General features: G+C 35.8%; 1 protein-coding gene across 1 annotated transcript; it reads right to left on the bottom strand.

The window, feature by feature from the left end:
* Positions 1–466: 466 nt before the first annotated feature.
* Positions 467–3,212, bottom strand: LOC118736151. Its single transcript, XM_036466249.1, has 3 exons — positions 2,847–3,212; positions 1,704–2,730; positions 467–1,626 (listed from the first exon to the last, which is right to left on the bottom strand). The coding sequence occupies exons 1-3, from the start codon at positions 3,210–3,212 to the stop codon at positions 467–469; spliced, it is 2,553 nt and encodes an 850-aa protein (XP_036322142.1).
* Positions 3,213–16,979: the final 13,767 nt, after the last annotated feature.

Here is a 16,979-nt window from a genome sequence, read left to right as displayed (position 1 = left end):
CCAATTGTGCGTCTTCAGCACCATCGTTAGCGTAGCAGTAGAGTACACCATCATTCAAGAGATACCCACGATTATACCATAAAGTGACGTTTTCATCGTTCTCTTCTATAGAGTTTATTATTTTCTTCATATATTCGTCTTTAAGTTGCTCATTTCTCAACTCGCTTGGCTTCTTCCGTGGTAAGTCCACTTGGAACGTAGAAATACAGTTCGGAGTGCTATGGCTGTTTTCGGGACATGATGGTCGTGAAAGCATATCACCTACCGAGTTACTCTTCCCAGGCGTATAGTCAATTTTAAAATTGTACTGTTGGATTTGAAGCGCCCATCTTGCTAAACGACCAGACGGTGATTTCATGGTTAGCAACCATTTAAGTGGTTGGTTATCCGTCACTAGATGCACTTCAGCGCCTTCGATGTACCCTCTAAACTTGGCGCATGCCCATACTATGGCAAGTGCTTCCCGTTACGTCGTTGAGTAGTTACGCTCAGCTGGAGTCAACAAACGGCTTGCATACTCAATAGGATGCTCCTGGTCTCTCTCCCCCTGCAGCAGTACTGCTCCTAGTGCATACGCGCTTGCATCAGTTTTAATCATAAAGGATACGTTATCTTCGGCTTGCTTCAGGATTGGTGGATTCACCAGCATTTCTTTTAGTTTATTGAATGCTTCAATCTGCGGTTCGCGCCATTGCCAAACAGCATTTTTCTTGGTGAGGTCTGTAACCGGCTTGGCAATTTTCGCGTACTGATCAATAAATCGCCGGTACCACGAGCAAGTTTGAATAAAAGACACCAGTTCTTTAATGTTTCGGGGCGCCCTTCGTTCTGCAATTGTCATCGTTTTCTCTGGGTCAACTTTGATACCCTCGGCTGTGAGAACATGTCCAAGGTACTTCACACTGGCGCAGCAAAAACGGCATTTAGCATTGTTAACGCCCAGTTTGAACTTTTCAAGCTTCTCAAATACTATGTGCAGGTCTTTTAAATGATTTAGAAATGAATGTGAGCAAATAATATTATCGTCAAGATACGCAAGGATTTGAATATTTGGTAACGCTGTCTTAAAACGGTCAATCAAGCGTTGAAATGTTTCCGGAGCGTTCCGAAGGCCGAAAGGCATACGCTTGAAGCGGTAGGTACCAAACGGCGTAATGAGACATGTCTTATCGCGGTCTTTTTCCGCAACAGCGATTTGAAAATACCCACATTGTAAATCCAGAGTTGTCATGAACTTGGTACTTTTAGCGGCATGTAACAAGTCGTCCATACGGGGTAGTGGATACCTGTCGGGCTTCGTTATTGCGTTCAACCTCCGGTAATCTACACAGACGCGTGTGCTTCCATCCCTTTTTGGTACCATAACAACCGGTGATGACCACGCTGAATCACATTCTTCGATAATATCGTTCTCAGTCATTTTATGTATTTCGCTCTTCAACTCTTGAAGCTTTGGGAAGGATAGCCGATATGGTGGAAGTGCAACGGGTTCATGGTTACCAGTGTCTATAAAATGTTGAGCATAGGGAGTAGGCTCATGTGATGCACCAAAAATGCTAGGATGTGCTTGTAATGTTTCATTAAGTTGTGCTTTCTGAGTTTCTGTTAACTCGGCCCCATCAGTTTCTTAAGGAACCGGAAGTCGATAGTAAGCAAATCTGTTGAGCGTTGTTTGTTGATGGCACCATTAAATAATCCAGCACCATAACTTCTTTCGGGTGTAATCTCGTTTGGTGGAATAGAATCCCTAAAAATGTCCTGAATCGAATGCGGCGAATAGGTATTCGGAACTTCTGCTCCATAATATTCAAATTCGGACATATAAACTTTCGCTTGCACTGCCTCCTTTACCCATTCATCTTCTTGCTTTCGTTTGCTAATAGGGTCGCTTACTTTCACTCTCTCAACGAGATTTAATTCAAGCGGTAGCGGATCGGCAAAATCAAAGTGCTCTGTTGGCTCATTTTCGAAATACCAATAACGCTGACCCATATTCAAAACAATCCCTGCCTGTTCCATGAAATCTGCGCCAACCAAGGTTCTATTATTTTTCGCATTTGGCAAAACAATGAAATGTATGTCCAGAGTGCGTCCATCTATGGTTATCTTACATACTGTTGACAAGCACCTTTCGAGGGAGGTACTGCCATCGGCCAGAGTTATCTCACATCTAACGCTCTTGAACACATAGCCTTTAAAATCCATTATGCGTTTTAGGTTAGCACTAGCAACACTTGTTCGCGTTCCTGAGTCAAAGTATGCTTGACCCGGTACTCCAAATATTTGTATATTAGCAATTGGTATTTCTCGACCAATTGTAGCACTCAATGAATTCAAAGAGTTGAAACTTGGGATTTCTTGACCATTTGTAGCATTTAATGAATTGAAGCTCACTGTGTTTGGTTTCGCTACCTCTGTTTTAATGCAATTGGGGCAGTTCGCGCGAGTTACCCCCAGCGCATTGCAACCATAGCAAGCGAATTTAGGCCTTAGGGATTGTGCTTGCGCTAGCTTTGCGGCATGCGCTTCCTGGGCTTCACTGTTTTTCTTTTTGAAACACATTTCGGAACTATGTCCCTTTTTGCGGCAAAATCCGCAACGCGCTGGACCACTCGATTTTTGAGTATCATCCGTGTTCACAGCATGCGTTTTGCGTTCTTGCAGGTATAATTCAGCTTCTCTAGCTTCCTTTAGCAAGTCATCAAAACCTTGAACTCTCTGTCGGCTTACCTTGTCACGAATTTGGATGTGTAACAACCCAAACAAAAGATCAATTTGGTCAGCTTCAGCTGGCTCATTAGTCAGTTGGGAAAATAGCGTTTCCTACGGATAAAGGTATCAGTTGCCTCATTTTTCTGCTGTTTTGATTCGAATATCTCAACATAAATACGCCAAGATGGTTTCGGAGGGGAAAACGCTTCACGCAGCATGCGTATTTCGTCAGAAAAAGCATTGGCTTTTGACTTCACGCCACGCCACCATTCTGCTGCGTCGCCCTCGAGTACCATTGGCATACCGCTTATTGCGTCGGCATCGCTTATTTTTTCGACTGTTTTAAAAGTCATAATAGCAGCAATAAACTCCTCAACTTTCGCGGAGCTGCGCTCACCAGTATAACGAGCAGTGCAGCGGCTAAACGAGCCAGGCCTTTCATTTACTTGACCCACCGCTTGCATCAGCCTCTCAAATTGTTCGTTTGTGAACGTAGTCATTGGTTTGGATTTAATGCGTTCGCTTCGGCGAATCGAATTTGGCGTATTACTCAAAAGGTTTGCCACGATGTTGGGCGCCAATTATAAATAAAAAGAACCGAAGGTTTTAGTGAAAGGTGGTGTATTTATAGCGTAAGTGCGAGTACAGGGTAAAAACCTCTTGAGCGGACGCCTTCAGCCAAATGAGACGAACGCCCAGAGGAGCACGCTTTTTATAGGCGAAAGATCAGCTAATGTGAAACATGAATTGAAAAGTTGTGGATATTCAAGTTACATAGTGGACGGTAAGCTGTGGACTACAATTTAAACAGTGTGGCCAGATACATTTACTTGTTAATATATAAAAATACAAAATAATACATATTTACGCTTATGTTTAATATCGCTATTTTGAGGTTTAACATGTTTATTTATATACGTATACTACAAGTTGTTTTTATAAAGATAAAATTTATTCTTCAATAAAAATCGTATAAATCCATGTTTCTAACCTAATGCAATATTTAAAAAAAATCAACATACTTTCTTAAAAAATTCGACCCTTTAATTAGATTTTTTAGAAAAATGTTGAGTATGTAGCTTTACAGCCCTTTCAGTTTTAATATAATAAAGTGCATGTTGAAGTGGCTAGGGCTTACTGTTGAATTTTGGTAATTTTTTTGCTGGCAGTGTGGTGAATTCCATGCAAAGTAGGTGCGAGTTTTTTTTATGTGGAACAAAATGAGCGGCATCTTCAACCAAAATAATAGCCAAAAATCAACGGAAAGCCCCAGCCGCTTAAAACTTGCACTGGCACACGTAATAAAATTTAATGGGCTGCATTTTTCTAAAAATCTAATTAAAGGCTTTCAATTTTTAAGTTGAATTATTTTAAATACAGTATTAGGTAAGAAACCTGGATTTATACGGCTTTTGTTAAAAAATAAACTATATTTTTATTAAAAAAATAACTAAAATTAAATAACAAAAATATAAATGGTTCAAACTTATGAATATGTAGTGCGCTAATAACCATGACACGGGGTGTATGTTTGTATATAAGTCAAAGTATCAAGCTTTATACGAAATGCAAAACGTTTTCATCAAAGTTTCGAACTTTTTAATCTTAATAGCTAGAACATTTTTGGATAAGCAGTTCTATAGCTCATCAACTTTTAATATAATAAAGGGCAAATTTTAAGCGTCTAAAAAATTACGATTATTTTTAATATTTTTTTTTTGCTGATGGATTTTTCCACTTTTATCCATACGTATAAACATGAATTAGTTATGGAATATAATGCGCAAGACCGTTCGTAAACAAAATTTCAAAAAATCAAAGTCAGCAATAAAACTTATTAAGATATTTAGCCGCTTAAAATTAAAAAAAAATATGTTGAATTTTATATAAAGTGTGAAATATTGATTTATATGGTTTTAGTTAAAGCCTGAATAATATAAAAAAATAATAATAACCAAAAACTGTTCACTTGAAAAACATTGTGAATATTAAAAAATATCAACATGTGAACACTTGTTTGAGTCACGGTGTATGTATGTGCAAGTTTGTTTTGATTAAGCAAATATGTAGCACTATTAAAAGACACGTTCAGACAAAAGTTTGTAAGAAAAACTATGATACAACGGTGAGTTAATAAATAAAATATTTAGTACGGTTCTTTTATTGTTCAAAAGCTGTAATTTTGCTTATGAAACTATTAACTTTTTGCAAACTGTTAATATTTTTCTTTTTACCACGTGTATAGATGGGATAATGCTTATAAAAGAAGCCTACTAAAAATTCTAAAGTTTGCGATATTTCGCGTGGATAGATTATGTTTAATACAAAAAAGAAATTTATCACTAGTTGTAAGTTAAGCAAGAGATTACAATTTTCTGTTTTACTAACTATGGTTTTTTCAATTAAAATGTAGGCCACAACTTTTCCACCTGTTGCATCATCCTCTGCAAATATAAAGGATTGAATGATATACGCTTTTTTTAATAAATATGTTAAGATACTTACCGACAAACGCACTGAACGGTGTGTTTGTTGGAACCCTGGCGACAATGCTATTCACTTTTAATCCGAACTGAAAATTAAAACAATACATGCCCGTCAATTGCGTCATAACAATCTTTTGTGAAGAAAGAGACCTTACCTCAAAATCCAAAAGCAAAAAACCTAAGTCCTCGTTGAAATATTTTGCAATTCCGGTGAGTATTGACCGTTCACTGGAATCATCGACCACCGGATTTTTAATAAATTTTTTGAAAAATAGAAAAATTTTTTCTTTTGTGTTTAAAAAATTTTCAGCAAACGTGTCAGACTTTAAGCCCATCAACTCTTCAAAATGCTGGCATAAGTCAATCGGTTTCAAAAATGTAAGGCCATTCAATTTTTATCTCGGCAATGGAGTGTATAACTTCCAAATTATTAAAATACTCTCTTTGCATTGGGAAGGTATCTTTCATACACTCAGCGAAGAGGGTGAGAGCAATCTATACTATATATAAAATTAAAACCCAAAAAAACGTGAGAGCAAAACAGCCGATGTTTTGGGTCGATTTCTATGACTCAAGTTTTAAAATGACATATTTCTACCACAGTAGGATACTGTATAACGAAATTTTAATAATAAGTATGTTTAATTAAAGTATTAAGTTGATCAACAATACCACGCATTGCTAGACCGTTTGCCTTTCACGCGTTTGTGTTTAGAGAGCATCAACAAACCACATATATATTTCTCTCTATTTCTCTCTATTTTCTTCTCTTTTTATACTCAGCTAGCATAGCGCAAAATTAATAAAATTATAGTTTAAAAAACTAAAACCTCCCTGTTATAATTGCCATTCGCACTGTCATCAGGTATGTAACTTGAGAATATAAATCGCTGCATCTTTCAGGCGCATCAATATTACATAGCTACATCCCGAGCTAATAAAAGAAAGGTAAAAAAGAACCTTTGCCAGCTTCACGCATGCGCAAAGCGAAATTAATGTAGAAGCAGCGCTGCGCCCAAAGCGAAATTTATGTATCTACAAGCAGTGCTGCGTTCAAAACAAATAAAAACTGTACATCGTGTATTTCGTTTGGAAGCTGTTTTTGTTTTTTTTTACTTCAAAATGCTGCTTGCTGCGATATCGGCACATGCTCACCGTAAGCGTCTTGGTGTGGCATACATATGTACATACATTGATCTTCAGCTTTTCCTTTATTTCATAAAGATAAAGTTCGTGAAAAAAGTTGGCGCTGCGCGGCAGAAACTTAATTTTACATCGCTGTAGTAGCATGCAGAATAAATAACACAAAGAAATGTCTGTTTCGCTTCATGCAAATTCTGCACAAAACAAAACTCAACCATTTTAGTTCAACAGATCATCACTCAATCAATCCAATTAGATTTTAATACATGCATACATACATATGTACATAAGTATGTTCAAATTAGAATTGATATGGTAAAGTAATTAAGCCCTGTTTTTTATGGGACACCTTCCTCTGTCTAGCCGAATTCCTATTTTCCAACGCAGTAGTGGCATGCACAAACAACAGCGAATCAGGGATGCATTTACAAAGTGGAAGTTCGATACTAAATATACAAAAAAATCTTTAATATGACCGAATAGTGCGAAGCGTTTAAAAATGCCTAAAGCTAAAAGAAATTTGTCAAGACAAACGAGAGCCGCAAGGGCAATGGCCCGTAATCGGGGAATAGTAGCGGCGGCGCGAATATAAACGATGCCTGCAATCGGAATTAGATCGGCGTTTATTTATCGACCTCAAATCAATTATATAGGTGATTTTTACAATAAAGGTCTAACTAAACATATCAATGCCGTACCTATCAGTGTGAGCGAAAAATATAATATCGTTGCCACAGTCCCAAATAGAGTTGTTCAGACCGTCCGAGACAGTGCCGTTTTTTTTTACCGCCAGCGCTGCTTCAGTGTTCGTTCCGCAATTTATTTATACACTTTAAAAACTGCATGTAAACCTGCTACTGAAAAGTGTTTATTTTCAAACAAAATCTGTGTAAGTATACGCATAAGATGTTCAAGACAGGATTTTTGAACATGAGATGTTTTAAATATACACATGAAATGTTTAAAACTGCAAACGTTTTTAACGCAAAGATACATTCCCTACTAAAAATAAAAATTAAGTACATTTTATGTGCAATTTTGCTCTATGCGACAAATTTGGCATGCAAAAGTTAATAGGAAGTGTTTAGTTTTATTAACACGGTGTCTAAATTTGCACACATTAGGAGAGGAAACTGGTAACCTCTCTTAATATGCGTTAATTAAAACAAAATACTTTTAGAGCAAATTTTAAACATTTTATGTGTAAACTGTAAATGTGAACACTAAGAAAATCTATAGAAATTTGTGTAGTTAAGTTTAACCCTCTAACCGGTAAGACGGCCTCAGGGCAGGCATCACAAAAATCAAGATCTCCGTATGAAAAAATTATTTTTTCTTAAAAAAATGAATGTAACTCTCTCTCCCATATTTCTAGGGAAATTTCTTTCTCAAGTTGAAATAAAATCCGTTGGACCGTTTGTCTTCTATACTCAGTTTTGTGCGAACAGGTCGAGAAAAAGGTCGTTTTTTTTTATAAAGAAATTTATTATTTTCAATATCAAAACTTTTTATGTTTGAGAAGTCCGCTGAGCTCGATAATTTTTTTTCGTAAAGCTGTGCTCATTAACTTGCTGATTTTATATAAAAAGTTAAAAAAAAAGTGGAATTTTCCGCCCAGCAGTGCAAAAACTAATGAGTGCCTCAGGGCAGTGTTGCCGGTCCGCGCGTACTTTTATTTACATTGATTTGCAGAGTGCTGTTGTCGTTCCGCGCGAACTTTTATATACATTGATTTAAAAAGTGCTCTTTATAGTCGGTTTTACTTTTATTTCATAACTTGTTTTCATAAAGTGAATACAAATATACTATTATTAAACCGGTGTACGATGTCGCGAGTGAAATTTTCAAAGTTAACGGACGAAGAAATCCATGAAATCATGGAATCGGGAGTTACAAGTGGTGAAGAAGATTCAAACAGTGGAAGTGACTCTGGTTCTCTGTACCACGAGCCAGAGGAAATAAGTCCAGAGGACGAACATTTGATATCCCTATGCCTTCGAGGTATGGATACGAGTGCAAATTTTTTCAACGACGCAGCTGATTACTCACTTACAACATCTACAGTCAGAGATACCGTTACTGCCGATGAAGGAGACATTCCATCAACAGATGCGATTACAGCGACCTACACGGCATTGACGTCAACTCCAATTCAAAAGAAGAGAGCTCGTTCGCCGTTACCAAGACCCGAAGGCACCGGTCCAGCCGTTGTGCCAACCAATGGCGGTTTTGTTGGAAGTAAGTATATGAATTTAGCAAGTTGATGTGGCGCAATACAGCTCTAAAACTTCATGTAAATGAGGTCGCATTCCGTGGATCCACACGTTTACCTGACAATATAAAAGGGCTTTCAACTCCATGCCAGTTATTTCTCTATTTTTTTTCTAAGGAAGTAATTGATATGATTGTTGAGGAGACTAACCGGTGTGCTCTAAGTAGGGACATCAACTCAAAATTCAATGTGAATGCCGATGAAATATGCCAATACATCGGAATTCATTTATATATGTCAATATATCGATACCCGAATTTAGAAAGTTATTGGGGAAAGAACGCTTTCGAACCCATTCGCAAAACAATGCCATCGAAACGATTTGAAGCTATAAAAAGATTCCTATCATTCCGAGATGAGGAAGAAAGGGTGAAGAAAGGGCAACCAGGATATGACCCGTTGTTTCGGATACGTAATTTCTCGAATCTTCTCAATGAACGCTTCGACTCAATCCCAAAACATGGTCGACTTTGGTAAGCTTCTGCCATTTGTTAACTCGCAAAGTTATCAGGTTTTATTGCTTTTCTTTAATAGTGTCGATGAGCAAATGTGCTCGACGAAAATGAAACATCATTTAAGACAATATATGCCAAACAAGCCGCACAAGTGGGGTGTCAAATTGTTCGTATTGTGCGATTCGTTTGGTTACGCATATAGGTTTGAGATCTACAACGGCGCAGGAGACAATGTTATTCTACCAAATTGTCCCGATCTAGGCAGCTCAGCAAATGTTGTTGTTCGTTTATCCCAAACTGTGAATGACTTCATGTACCATATAATTTACTTCGACAATTTCTATACGTCGTTACCTCTGTTGGTTTATTTGCGAGCTCGTGGCATATTTGGTCTTGGCACAATTCGAGTGAATCGTATCCCAAATTGCAAATTTCCACCGGACAGTGTTATAGCAAAGAAAGAGCGTGGGTTTTCAACAGAGTATGTGGGCTCTGCATATGGAATCGATATTAGTACTGTTCTGTGGAAGGACAATAAAGCGGTCAGGCTAGCTTCGACTTATGTAGGAGTTGAGCCATTCGATCGGAGTAATCCGAATGAGCAAGTAGCTAAGGCTAAACGATATGACAGGAAGAAAAAGAAAAACATCGAAGTCGATTGCCCACAAATAATTAGGGAATACAACAGCCATATGGGAGGCGTCGACTTAATGGATGGTTTGATGGGACGATATCACGTGAGAGCAAAAACACGTGATATAATGACGCGCCTTTTTTATCATTTTATTGACATGGCTGCAACGAACGCTTACCTTCTTTATAAGCGAATAAATATGGAGAAGATAAATAATTCCAGTAATATTTCTGACGAGGGAGAAAAGATGTTACAGCTGCCTGAATTCAGAGAACAAATCGCTGCTGGTCTTGTGAGCTACAATCAAAAGCGTTCAGCGGGTCGTCCAACTTCAACAAGCCAACCTAATACTGCACAAAAGGGGTCTTTACCTGATTCTCTGATTGTAGGCAGAAAAGCTGTATATCCTGTTGATGATGTTCGTTTCAACGGTAATACCCATCTTCCGAAGTGGCTTGAGAAAAAAGGTGGGAAAAAAATGTGCAAACTTTGTAAAAAGTCCCAAACTCAATGTGTCTGCGAAGTGTGTAATTTACATTTATGCTGCTCCGCCACGAAAAATTGTTTCGGGGAATATCATACAAAGAAATAATTTATTTGTTTTATTATTCATTGCTTATTACAACTTATTTCAATAAAAACATTGTTCCTTACTAAAAATTGTACGTGTTAATTTTTTTCGCTCCAACCGGTAAGTATGCCCTGAGGCACTGTTTCTTATTTCTCACCTGGCAGGCAAACGAAACGACATATTGACTTTCTGTTGACGGAATTGAGTTTATTATGTCCTAATTAAGCTAGAAAAAAATTCCCAACCGTTTCTGATCATTATTTAAAGTTTGCCGGTTTGAGGGTTAAGTAATGATTTAACTATACTTTAAAATAGTTTAATTAAGGGCCATAAGGGCAAAATTCACAATGCTGTACTGAAAATCTGTAGTCAACTGCCGATTCTGAGTTAACTACGCACTGTGAATTTGGCCTTAAGTGTTTAGAATTCAACAAACATATTTCAAATTTGTTCTACACTCTAAAAATTTTTTGTTTAAATTTGCGCATATTAAGATAGGTAACCAGTTTCCTCTCTTAATGAATGCAAATTTAAACACTGCTTGCTTACTTTTCCTTATCATATGTGTGGCGTAGAACAAAGTTCAAATTTGTTTTTTGAGTTTTAAACATTTATTGTTCGCTTTTTCACAGTTTACACATAAAATGTTTAAAATTTCCTCTAAAAAATTTTCGTTTAAATTTACGCATATAAAGAGAGGTAACCAGTTTCCTCTCCTACTGTGTGCAAAATTAAACAATGTCTGTTTACTTTTAAATATCAAATTTGTCACGTAGCGCACACAAGGGGTTTTGGGGCTAAATTTATTATGATATAAGAAATTTTGAAAGAAAAAGTTTTCTTTTCCATTTCTTGTGCGTCATTTTGTAAGAATTTTTCTTTTTTCTTGAGAGCGCTTTAAAGTTTAACTGCGAATGAAAACATTGTCCTAAAAATATGCAATGCATACTCACTTACTGTTGCTTTTTACACTTTACAGCCTAAAAAAGTTTACCACTGATATGTACTTAATAAGCATTCGAAGATTTAATTTGCTAACTTCGAATTTGTTCCACCAAAATGAGCTACATGATATAAATAGAAGTTCAGTTAAATGTTCGTTATTCGAATTATTAAAAAATAAGAAACCAGAAATCGAGAAAATTAATAAAAAAGTCTAAAAATTTCGTGAAATTTTTTTATTTATTTATATTAAAACTCTTTTGTATTACTTTTGAAAGTTGAGTGCATCTTTAACCGTTGATTTTTTCATGATTTAATGATCGGATCTAAACCAAATTACGAGACGACCCTTAAGGTACCATCTTTCCGGTAAAAAAAAAAATAATTATTGGAATCGGTTCACGCGGTGTAAAGTTATGCGGTGGAATAAATAAAAGAAGTAAAAATACTCCGAAGAATTGATAACCTCCCCTTTTTTGAAGCCGGTTAAAAATTTCTGAGTTCTTTGTAAATTTTATGTAAATAAATGCAATTGATGATACTTTAAAAAGTTTATTTATTTATTTCATACTGTAAATAAAACTTTCATAAATGTATTTTAAAGAGCGAATTTTTAGTATTTGCTGATGATATATATTTAAAAGTATAAACCCTTTCCCCCCAAAAAATATATTCCTGCGTGCGCCCCTGGCACTTAGTATATATTATTTGTAAAAAATAGATTTTTACTTTCAAAATGTTTGTAATTTTAAACATTTCATGTGTATATTTTAAACAACTCATGTTCAAAATCAAATCTTGAACATCTTGTGCGTATACTTGAACAGATTCTGGTTGAAAACTAAACACTTTTCAGTAGTAGTTTTACATGCGCTTTTTAGAGTGTACGCCACACATATGGCAAATAAAAGTTAAAAAGCAGTATTTAAATTGATTAACACGGTGTGCAAATTTGCATACATTAAGAGAGGAAACGGGTTACCTCTTTTAATATGCTTAAATTTAAACAAAAATTTTTTAGAGTGTAGTTAACTCGTCAAAGATTTGTTTGTGTTTTTCACGGACGAGCTGACGGTATTCTATTGCAAGTTTTGTTTGATATGGAGGAAAAATTAATCGAGTTGGTACGGAATTATCCAGAATTATATAATTTGGCAATAATTGCCAATTGATCAGTAGTAAAATAAATCATCTTGGTTTCAATGAACTTCATTTTACTGAATGATTGGTACATATCTTGAGCGTATATGTACTGTGTATACATAAAAAAATGCTGACTGAAATTAACAAAATAAAAATTTGTATTAAATGGAAGCGTGGCAACCCTGATGGGAAATATTTTCTGACCAAAGTTCGCAACAAAACCTTTCATTTTATATCCATATTGCGATGTTTTAAATAAATTGTGTAGAATCGAAAATAAGTGGCAACCTTACACTATTATCCTAAAGGATAACATTTTGTATATAGGGAAAGCATTGTTTAAGAACCTTCTCTTGGTACCCCTGAATAGTAAAGTAATATTTTACCCTTTTTTCAAAAAAAAAAAAAAAAAAAAACTGCGATTCAAAATAGGTGGCAACACTGTTAAAAATATTTTTTAATTAGGGATCTTTAACATACCTTCCATTTGATACCCATATTATGATGATTTAAAAGCCATGACTTTATATTTTTCAGAAATATATTCTTGTTTCGAATATTCCTAAAATTGTTTGGTAAGCAGTTATATAGCCTCGGAGCAACCGAGGTATAAAAATGTAAGAAATGTGTTAGGTATGCGGTGGAACTCAGGACAAATTAAAATTGTTAACTCTCAGACTATAGTTTACAGAGTTTCTGTTAAATAAATAGCCATTAGAAATGAAAAATATTTTTAAGACCTTATAGAAATATAAATGCCGGAGCGGTTGGATGTTTAGACTTTTAAAAAGTATGATACTACTGTCAGTTCTCTTTTTTCCACAGATGATGCGGATAATGTTCTTTTGTGCTTGGAATAAGGGGGAACCTTATTTTGATATGCCCCTCCCTAACAATGTATTCCATATTGCAATTTAGAGTGGAATATTGCATGATAGATTGAGCTAGTAGCTTTTTTGAACAAAAGGTTTTTAGCATATACATTTGTCTTGTGACAAGCAAAGAATAACGCTCTAATCTTCTTATATGATCAGCCCAAATCAGCCTCCACTAGTGATGGCACGATTAATCGAATAACCGATTATAGACGGTTATTTTCATTCGGTTAACGATTTAATTGTACCGAAATTTTCCTTTCGATTAATCGAGCGATTAACTGATTAATTTTGAAAATAGTCGAAAAGAAATGATCAAAAACTGGCTACTTTACTCACACAATATTTAGTCTGTTCCAATAGCAGTCCGGTTTACTGGATTTAGTCAGAACTTACAGGAAGTCGTTCCTATTGACATAAAACCTGTAAGTGGGAACACTTTTGAGAGAGTATCTGAGCAACTGGTCCTAGTCAGAAGTTGCAGGATTTAGTCCGGAGATTTTTTTCCTGTAAGTTCATGAAAAGTGTCAAACGATCAGCTGATTTGCATGTGCAAACAAAAATAGAAAGCGGTGTAAGCAAAGAACCTTATATTTGTAAAAATATGGAAGTAAACAACGAAATATTTGAATAGCTGATTTGCATGTGCAAACAAAAATAGAAAGCGGTGTAAGCAAAGAACCTTATATTTGTAAAAATATGGAAGTAAACAACGAAATATTTGAATATGTATAGATTGTAATAATTAGTTAGTGATTTTTCAGCTAAATCAGTGTTGTACAAGTGACATGTAAACAAGCCGACTGACGTTTTATAGGAAATAAAGCTTTTTGCGTTCCCGTGCACTTCTGCATCTGTTCTCCTTTTACTCTCACTTGAGAGAGTAAAATTGTAGTTTGACAGTTCCACAGGTTTTAAGCTCGGAACACTTTGACGACAGCAAGCGACAAGCAGCATCTGTCAAATTTTAAATACACACGTTCTTACGGACACAATTATTTTGACGACAGCACGACATCTTGGCTGCAGGACTGCAATTGTCGACGTCGCCAAATTAAATCTATTTCTAATTTTGCCGGCGACAATGAGTAGATGTAGTGCTGCAAAATTAAATTGTCGCAAAATTAATCACATATTCTTGATTGTTCATGTTTTTCTTATTTACTTAAATAAAAATACACAATTTGTGAAATAAATATACCAAAATGTCAAACTTTAAAATCAGCTATTTGCTATGTCGCTGAGGTCTTCAAAATGTTTAAGAAGCGTGCTTCAAGGCGACATTTGTCGACAAAATGATGTCGCTGTCGATACGTCGTGAAGTTGCAGTCGTCAAAGTGTTCCGAGCTTTAGTCCGAAGTTTAAAGGAACAGACTAAATGAATCAAAATTCCGTAACAAAATTGGCATTTTCACCACTCAAAAATATTAGCAACAATAGTCCATTCTACCGGGTACATACATATATATGTATGTATACTTTCACTAGTTGGGAGATTTTTTATATTCTCGTATTCTGCAAATTTTTAAACGATATTTTTGCAAAAAGCGCAACACAAGTTTAACCTAACAACTAAACAAATAAAACCACTAAAAAACACAACGCAGGTATCCTCATATTTTCATTTTATTTTCCAAATGCGGTGTTTCGCATTTGCTTCCACACGCTTTTTTATATGGAAGAAAATAAGCATCACCGTAAAAAAAAATTGCCAAAAATCAACGGTAAGGGATACTTCAATTTTGCATGCAAAAATTTAATGGGCTTACATAATAATAATAATAGATTGGCGCTTACACATATGTTAGTGTTTGGCTGAGCTTCTCCTCCGATTTGTGGCGTGCGCCTTGATGTTGTCACACAGAGCGGAGGGACCTACAGTTTTACGCCGACTCCGAACGGCGATTGTATTTTTGTGAGAAGCTGTTTTTCATGGCAGAAAAACACTCGGAGGTTTGCCATTGCCTGCCGAGGGACGACCGCTGTTAACAAAAAACCTTTTTTCTATATTTTTTTGCGATGTTGCTTTGACCAGGGTTTGAACCCAGGTGCTGCGGAGTGGGAGCGCGCACTGCTTACCACTACACCACAGCGGCAGCAATGGGCTTACGCATACTGAAAATCTTTCTAAGAAATCAAATTAAAAATCTCGAATTTTGAATAACAAAAAGAATTCTTGTGATGCGCTTATAATTTTGACACGGGGAGTAGAACGGATGGTATACTACTTTACATCTTTTTATTTATTGTCTCCCTTAGTTTTTAGTTTTCTTTATTGTTTGCGCACTGAATTCATGGTCAGTTTTTATAACTTAGTAAATGGTTTTTATTATTTTCGATTTTAATCGAAACGACCGATTAATCGGTTAATTTCTTACGATTAATTGCAATTATTAATGGAATGCTTTCGATTAATCAATTAACCGATTAATCGATTATTAAAGTTTTTTTGCCATCACTAGCCTCCAGTCTAAATTTTAGCCAAGGTATTTAAAGCTTTTAACACAGTCCACATAAAAGCAACCCTTAGAGCAAGATGAGGTGTTACTGAACATTTGAGAGGTCTTGGTATCCTTACATATGTCTTTGGATATCTTTAGTTTTTTACAATCAGAGCTATGAAATTTAAGATTGTTAAGTTTAGGATCTATTCCACCAACACTGAAGTACATTATTTTTATTTTGTCGCTGATTACCAGTTTGTGCATTGAAAACCAGTGCCTTAAAATACTCAAATCATTATTAATATATACAGCCATATCGAGCATTGAATCCGCTGTAAAGGTGCAAGGCATATCGTCGGCAAATGCCACGGTTCTACTTCTAAATTTTTGTTGAAAAAGAGAGTTTATGTAGATTAAAAAGAGAACGGGGCCTAGGACTGAGCCTTGCGGCACACCCGAGTCTATTGTAACAAATGAACTAAAGTTATTGTTTATTTTTACCCTTTGCTGTCTCTTACTTAAGTAAGAAGCAAACCAATTATATACAGACCCCCTTAAACCGCATTTGTGTAACTTATCTAAAAGTATTTCATGATTTACAGTATCAAATACCTTTTTGATATCTACAAAAAGAGATGCAGATAGTTTTCTATTATTTAGGTCCTCGTAGATATGTTTACAAAATGAAGTGAGAGCATCCTCTGCCAAACTGACATTTGTTGATAAGGTTTGTATGATTTAAGAAATTTACCACTCGCACTTTGACAACTTTTTCGTATACTTTAGAGCAGACATGGGCACTTTTTTGCCCGCGCAGTAGCGAAAGTGCGAGCGCGGGCTGGAGAAAGGGAAAAACAGTTTACGGGAGGAAGGGTATGAAAAGTTGCGATTAGGGATGTTCCGATATAAGTAAATACGAGTATATGCTCGATACTTTTGTTTCAATACCAACTACTTTTTTTACTTGAATCGTTTCATCGATACCTACTTAGTATCGAAATAAAAGTACTTGTATCGAATCGATTTGAGGAAGTGCCATATCTTTCGGTCATATATTTTCTATGGAAAATAATTGCTTCGCTTTTATGAGAAATAATTGATCTAAGCAATGGCACCGCCAAAATCTAAAGAGTAGCCGTAACGTTTTGTGGGAACCTTTCAAAGGTTTAATTTTTTGTCTAAGTAATCGTATTACTTCTAATGTTACTAATGATCAAATAAACATATCGATACCTCAACTGAAAATATATTGAAAATATTTGAGATAGGGCGCTTTGAATCGGCAGCTGAGATATGGCGTTT

This window comes from Rhagoletis pomonella, unplaced genomic scaffold, assembly GCF_013731165.1.
Source record: "Rhagoletis pomonella isolate Grant_MI unplaced genomic scaffold, Rhpom_1.0 Rhpom_scaffold_00003, whole genome shotgun sequence".
Lineage (NCBI taxonomy): Eukaryota > Metazoa > Arthropoda > Insecta > Diptera > Tephritidae > Rhagoletis > Rhagoletis pomonella.
Note: the sequence above shows the minus strand (reverse complement) of the source record. Positions and strands in the feature narration are given on the sequence as shown.